The sequence below is a fragment of the Embiotoca jacksoni genome, unplaced genomic scaffold (assembly GCF_022577435.1).
Source record: "Embiotoca jacksoni isolate LCO1_2020_lvr unplaced genomic scaffold, fEmbJac1.0.p SCAF_16, whole genome shotgun sequence".
Classification (NCBI taxonomy): Eukaryota; Metazoa; Chordata; class Actinopteri; family Embiotocidae; genus Embiotoca; species Embiotoca jacksoni.
The window spans coordinates 6516996-6525000 of record NW_027185296.1 but is presented as its reverse complement, the minus strand read 5'-3'; the positions used below and the strand labels follow the sequence as shown (position 1 = coordinate 6525000).

Genomic DNA, 8005 nt, shown 5'->3' with positions numbered 1-8005 from the left:
AATACCATCATTTTCTTTCTCTCTTTAGCCTCCTTTAACTTGGCCATTTGCCACCCTGGCAAGTGTGTGTGTGTGAGTGTGTGTGAGTGTGTGTGTGTGAGTGTGTGTGTAGTGTGTGTGTGTGTGTGTGGGGGGGGGGGGGTAAGTGTGTGTTTGTGTGTGTACCTGGGAGCCACACTTGAAATACCCCGCCATGTTTGTTTTGCTCTATTTATTTTTGCTTTGCCCGGCCCCCTCTCTTCCCCTCCTGGCCTCCTCATCTGGCCCTCATCTTATCCACACCGACGGTCCACTTTCATTTGATAGCATGAGAAATCTAACACTAATGGAAATGACACTGATGAAAATTTCCATTACCGACAGGGACCATGAGCACCAGCACAGGACCAACGTGAGAACGTGAGCCTTAATAGTTCAACAAATGTGGAAATGCTTACTTCTATCTGTACTTTAAGCAGGAGCCAGGAAACCTTAGCATAAGACCAAGGCAAACACACGATACATTACGTTCTTTCTGGTTACTGTCATCCATACAGAAAAAGGTTGTACAATTACAATTTGTGGTTTTTCAAGGGTTTATGTGAGGGACTATTACTTGACCTGGCACAGTAACCTTCTAAAAAAAATTAGGTAGAAAATGTCTGTCTCCAGAGTTTTACCCTTCCTCTGCTGTGGCGGAAAGAAATGTTCTGGTGCTGCAAACGGGATTTAATAAACGTGAACACAAATACTAGAATGAAGATAGTGACTTACTTAGATCAGACTGCTTAGGAAGCACACAATGTACACATGACGTAGAAGCTTCTTTTTTTATTTAAACGGACAACAACACAGAGACCATCCTTTCTAAACATTCAGTCGGCTTCTTCATCCTTTCATAAACCACTCTAACGGGTTTGTCTCTGGTGGAGGCCCTGTACATCCATGGAAATTGAGCAAAGAACTGCGTACATTATGTTTTTTAAACACCATAAAGTCTAATTTTCAGTTGTCCTCATGCTCCCTGTCAGCTGCTCCTGTTCCCTCCCCCTATTTATTGTTTGTAAAAAAAAAAAGCTGTTAGAAGTTACGCTAACATCTTTGAAAAGTCAGTGACACAAGGTTAAAATCTCTTCCCACTCCTGAAGCCTTGGATTGAGCTCTGGTCAGCGGGAAGCTCCCAAAGCCATGTCGGATGACGCATGGAGCCATTTAGATCATCCACCGTTAGGCGTTTAACCTGTGACGGCCACAAAGGCCTTCGTGTAACTCGGAGACGGGATTTTTCCCCTCTGTGGCTTTTGTCACTAGGATATGAAGCCGTGACTGTTTGTGCCTGAAAGTAATCGCAGCAAAAAAACAAAGCATCATGTAGCCGGAGGCAAAGTGAACTTTGACCTGAAAAGCTCTCTCTGGTTGTGTGTGTATGTTTTTGTGTGCATGAGTTGTGCATGCAGAGTGCTGGTTGTTGTGTGTGAGGTTGAACACAGTGTGCCAGGTCTGAGCAGCAGATAGAGCCTTATCTAAACAGGAGATCGACTGTTTGCTCCTCTTCCCTCTTTTCTCTCATCTGTGAATATCACCTGTCCTCTCAGTCCAGCTCCACTTTTCTCTTACTTCACCTCGAATTTGTAGATCAGCTGCTTCTGCTTTTTTCCTATCAAGCAAGCCACGTGTGTCTGTTTCGATCCATCCGTCTCATCTGTAAGTATTTGAATTATATCTTTAAATTCAGTCTCGCTTTCTTCATTTTTCCTCCAATAGAAATATGTAAACTGAGCATCTACCTCATGTCCCACTGACCAGACATAACTCGGCATTTAAGTTGAAAGGCCATTCGTTTGGCACAGATGTGGAGGTCAACTACAAGATTTATCTTATCAGAGTGTGTTTTCAGCTCCAGTCTTCTTGCTAATCTGATATTTAAACAACAGAAGCCAAACATATTTTATAGTTAAAATCCTTGACTAAGAAATAATTTGAATGTTTAGAGCCCGACTGATACTGTTTTTTTAGAGCAATTGCTGATACCGACAGTGGAGAGTATGGAGATATTGATAAATTGGCCAATATTCTTTATTATAATAGTGTTTATCTATATATACAGTAAATATAAACATCAAATCAATTGTGGTTGTTCAACTCTTTTGACACTTGTGACAAAGACGTGTAATGGAGGCAGGAGATTTTCCAGTTCATTATTTCAGTGCCCTGAAACACTTAACTTTACTGGAAATTTAATCAAGGGAAATTCCTATAAAAAAAAAAAAAAAAAAACACAAACAGAACAATTTATAATTTACCCCAAGCATTATGCTCTGTACAGAAGAAGTTTTCATTTTGGCGCCTGCCGGTCAGCATACACTGATACCAATATATCTGTGCTACGCCAATATCGTCTGGCCGAAATATCGCTAACAGCTAATGATCAAAGAATAGTGTGTCTGGATCTAAAAAGATTTGATGCTTTGAGAAACTAGGACTTTCTGCCACCCTGACCTACAGGACTCACAACACAGACTGTTGATAAAGCAGACTTCTACCGTTGATCAGAACTATTGCACTCGAAAGAAGGAACGCAAACAACCAGCAACAGTCAATCAGGAAACAAAGCCACAGTGACTGGTGACAGCTTGTAAAAGCTAAGAAAATTGCAGCCTGCCCTTGACAAAAACCAACTACTGTACAGGATCTCCACATCTGAACAGCAACCTGCACAAAGCTGTAAATATACAGTGTACACACACACACACACACACACACACACACAAAACCCAAGAAAACAGCGCTGGGCAATGAATGTCAGTTCTCATACACACTGTTTGGATAGCCAACAAGTTACTTAAGGGCTATGCACAGTTAAAAGTGGCATGTCTTCATGCATGTGCACGCGCGCGCGCACGCACACACACACACACACACACACACACACACACACACACACACACACACAGTGGTTTTCCTGCTTGTAAGGAGGAGTGTAAGATCAGAGGAATGCAGGCTCTCCCCTGGCTCTTACCTAAGGCAACTGGAACCCTATAAAAACACAACAAAAACAACCCCAGTTTCCACTCACACATAAACTTTAATGCCCCGTCTAATGTTCCTCCGCCCTGCATCCACATCTGTGCACACACATAAGTGTGTGCATCCAGGTTGAGTTTTCATTCGCAAGATCTCGAATTAAAGATCATATAGTTTCCTCATGTCACCATGCAGCATGTGTTTCACTGTGTAGCACTGAACAATCTCATCCAGGTTGTCCTGTGGCTACCATGGATACACAGCTAAAGTTGCGTAATAAAGCAGCGTCAAACGGATACAAAACTCTTTACTTCTACTGCTGATGGTGTTATCGTTATCATTGTGCTGAAGTAAGCTCTATCTTATTATATATATTATTTGAGAAAAGTAGTTGTAACAGTTGTAGGTCAGGCAGCGTTGACTATAAAAACATATCAGTGGCAACGTGATGTCACTTCCAAAGAGACACAGTTACAGTCAAACACATACATCAAACACAAGCAAACATTGACACTCGGTTCTTGACTAAACTGGTGCCAGTCACGTTACGCAGAGAGCACATCGTCATACCTGGAGACGTGACGGCACAAGTACACATGGTCGATTCAGTTGATCAGTTTTCCGAGTCCGGGAGAAAAAAACGTTTTTTTTTAAAGAAAGTTGGCACCACAATGACAAATGCAGACAGTGAATAGGCCAAAAAAAAAGAAAAAAAAAAGAAGAAGAAGTGAGACAAGAGAAAGGGGTGTAACATCCTGGCATGTGTTCAAATGCAATTAAGAGGACAAAATTACAGTTTCAGTGTGTTTCATACGTTTGTTTCAGCTAATATATGATTTGATATATGATGATCATATCGATAACATGAGATATTGTCCTAGAATTTAGATGTCATAATATTGTAACATTATCGTGTATATTCTTTTAATGGTTTTAAGTCTGCAGTACAGTAAAGGGATGACATTTTTATGAACTTACTCGACTATTCGAGTTGTTCTATTATTTGCATTTACCCGTTTAATCATTATATCCACATTAATGAGTATTAATTTCTTAAAGATTTCATTGTGTAAATACCTTGTGATAGTACCAATAGTCACCCCTGCAATACTGCTCAAAGGAGGTGCTGCACTCATCTATTTAAAAAAATTGTGCTCTTAAATTTAAGAATATTTTACAATCGCAATAATTTCAATGAATGGCTTTTATTCTTAAGTTTGCCACTAGTCAGAAGTAAAAGTAAAGGATTTAAACTTTAAACTTTTTCTTCATACATTTTTTTTGGACCTAAGGTTGAATAACAAAAGTTTTTCATTAAATCTGAATTTTGAGCTCTTATTTATGTCATAAAAAAACCTTTTTAGGATCCACAACTGTCAGTGTTCCTCCTCTGTAATACTGTGAATCTCTGAATGCTCACTGAAGTCAAAATACTGTGGCAGCGTGCATGTGTGTGTGTGTGTGTGTGTGTGTGTGTGTGTGTGTGTGTGAGAGAGAAAGCGGGAGACATGAAGGAGAGCCATTTCCTGTATTACTTTCCCGACAGTGAGACCTGGCAGAAAATCGAGGAGCCAGCATTATATGCGGGCTGCAACAGTCGATGTTCAAGTATAAACACAGCCAAGGTTGTTATGCTTTGAACGGCAGCCTTTCTGTCGGACGCAGAGACAGAAGAGGAAAAAAACAACACAAGCTATAATCGCCTTCAAAAAATAATAAGCATTCTCTCTGCGTGTCTTACAATAGACGACATTCTCTGTGTTTATGGTAGGAGAGGAAAGACTGACTGACTGACCGGCCGACACTCTGGCAGACGAGCTGCAGCACCGAGCAAACCCACTAAAGAGAGACGAGATCTGTCAAACTTCGAACAAACGTGTCTACTGTGACATTTACCCCCGTCTCCTTCTAACCCTCTTTGTGTTTCGATGCAATTTTTTATTCCCATAATGCCTACCTTTGAGAGAGCAGTTCCCTGACTCAACAATGCAGCCGAGTCATTTCACACATCAAGCAGATCGCGAGCATGTAATTACAGATCTCTTGCCCACAATGCTCCAGTCAATGAATGCTAATCGGAGGGTGTGGCGTGAGCTCGACCCCTGGCTGCGTACATGAGGAGCAGCACCTCCGCGTCACAGAAATCATTACAAAAAGCGTTTGGGATGAAAACATCAGTCGCCTCGATTGATTTCTGGGAGGAAAAATAATCTCAAGTGCATCTTCTCGTTGTGTGTCTCATTACGGACCGCTTTACAACGAGCAGCGTGATGGATTCTGGGAAAGTGCCGTACCATCATGTCTGCACATGACATCCAGTCAATATGGAGTTTGTTTCCCCAGTGTTTAATGTATTGACTTTTTTTTTTTTTTTTTTAAATATCCGGCTGGTTTAAACACCTGATAATGAAATTTTTTTTGATTGGTATAGAGGGAGTGTTTAAGGGAAAAAGACAGAATACACTCTCCACTGTTTAAGACACTTACTTCTCTGGCAGTGGTTCTGCGACCAGCATCGTCCCCTGAAATGTCCGTTGATGGTGCTCTGGGAGCAGATGGTCTGACCTTGGGCTGTGCCGGGACACACGTCGCCACACTCCCTATCGTTCTTGTTGGCCACGATGAAGTTGTCCTCCACCGAGTCCAGGATCTTGGACCAGTCCAGGGTGGCCAGGTAACACAGGTCCGGATTCTTCTCTATCCTCACGGCGCCCCGGGTGATGTTCATGAGGCTGTGGAAGCCCACCTCCTTCAGCTGCAGCATCTCATAGATCACCAGGGCGTAGTTGAAGAAGAGGTTGTTGCCGCGGACCACCGTCAGGTTGGGGAAGAGATCGCTGAGGCTCTCGAGGCCGTAGACCCGGAAGAGCAGCACGTAGTCGGTCACCACTCGCAGCTTCGGGTAGGTGAGGCCCCTGAAGTCGTCGGTCTTGGTCTTGAACATGAGCAGAATCTTTAGGTGGCCCTCGATGATGGTGCAGTTCTCCAGCGACTGGAGGTTGGTCACATTGTTGCGGATGTCCTTGCTCTGGCAGACTGGAAGTACAGAAAGAGAAACAAACATGTCAGAATGATTTGCCATGAAATCATGGCATGATTTATTCATGCAGGAATCATTCATCTATGTTTGCTATGATTTTAGACAACTTCTGAGCATTGCTCAGTCTTCAGCAAATGTTCATTTCAAATATACATTTATCCGTCAGATTACTAGTGACCTTGCTTTAACAACACACTCTTAAAAATAGCAATTAATTCCATCTTCATAGTTAAAATGTTCAGATTTGTTAAAAGTCCTTGAGAAAGGTGTTAATTCATCTTTACAGCGTAGACAATTTCAACAGGTTTTTGTGTGTGAAGCTGTTGAACATAAACTCTTGGTAAATTTAGAAGAATCCCGAATGCAACTGCAACAAGTGATTATTTTCACTATCTATTCCCATTAATCAATGCATCCTTTGGTCTTTAATTACAGAAAATGCCCCCAAAAGTCCAATACAGTTTCCTAAAGCTCAATGGGATGACATCACATTACTTTTGTGCAACAAATCACTCAAAAATCAAAAGATATTCAGTTTGATTTCATGTAAAACAAACAAAATGTAGAAAAACAAGGTGTGTTTTGTATTTTTTTCATTGAAAAATGAAATGAAAGAGTGATCCGTGTTTTTGAAATGGCCGATTATGTTCCTCAATTGACCATACATTAACATATTTGGCTATACCCTCACTGGATGGACAAAATCTAGCTTTTAATTACTTGTACAGACAAAAATGCAAAAAGCACATCACTGTTAATGAAGATGCACATCTCTCTGTACAATTAACTTGACTGTTGCTTCCAGGAACAGGCTAAACAGCCACAAGGTTCGTCCTCAATTTTCAACAGTATTAAAACAAGCGGATATGAACATCAACTCATCCTGCTTTTTCCCAGTTAAGCCATGAAACCACCAGTGACTCGCATTAAGTAGAGCAGAGCCATTCATGAAGCAGCCTCACTCAAGTCCCCTCTACAATCTGACTGGCCGCAAGCCCCCTCTCTCTCTCTCTCTCTCACACACTCTTTCTCTCTCTCTCACACACACACACACACACACACATACACACACCAAGTCTCTCTCCTCTCATTGGCTGCAGCACTATTCCTCCAGAGAGGAAATTATTGTATGGCACTGTCTGATCTGAATGAAGCAGACGTGAAGGGGTTAACAGAAATGAAGCCTGGAAGCAAAATGCTTATCCACGCTCATTCATACTCTTTAGCTGCTGCTCACTGGCACAGGCGCCCACATTTGGACCGGCAAATGCACGCGCGCACGCACGCACACGCACGCACACGCACGCACGCGCACACACACACACACACACACACACACACACACACACAGAGAGAGAGAGAGGGGAGTGGAGAATTCATCAGCGGACAGTTACTTAAGGATATGCAGAGAGGAAATGGATGCTATACTGTTATTTGCACCAAATAGAAAGACACATTTCAAACATGTTTTATAGCAGTTAAAGGAAATTTATAGGATGATTTGTAGTATTGCCATGTGTTGAGATAGCTAAACCTCTAGTTGAGAATAGAGGACACGGAGCAACAATATGGTTCAGACACGGTGCGATGGCAAAGCACTGCATCAAAACAACAGCTGTCAGGCAACAGAGAGTCTCTGACAGGTAACCACCGAGCACACTTACTGAAACGGTTTGTAAAAGTAAAATGGTCTGCGATCAATAAATCAACAAGTAAGAAAACACCTCTGAAACGCATCCCAGATTCTTCAACACTATTATTTTCCTTCCAACTTTCTCCTTCTTTGAACTGTCTTCAGCAAAAATGTCAGGAATGATCACAGAGGTGGGACCTTTCTCTACCATATTACCCCCCACCGTAACAAAAACAAAAACAAAGCGACTGGCTGTTTCAAGTGGAAGAGGTATGATTTACTGCCTCACACGGCGTTAAATGTATTTGCATAAATGCGTGCACAAATTC

The 8005-nt window shown here is 41.9% G+C and overlaps 1 protein-coding gene across 1 annotated transcript in view; it reads right to left on the bottom strand.

Moving 5' to 3' along the window:
* Positions 1-8005, bottom strand: part of insrb (insulin receptor b) — an 83593-nt gene that overhangs the window by 53259 nt on the left and 22329 nt on the right. The window contains exon 2 of the mRNA XM_069150532.1: positions 5491-6039. Within this exon, the coding sequence (XP_069006633.1) occupies positions 5491-6039 (549 nt within the window). The remainder of the gene's footprint in view (positions 1-5490; positions 6040-8005) is intronic.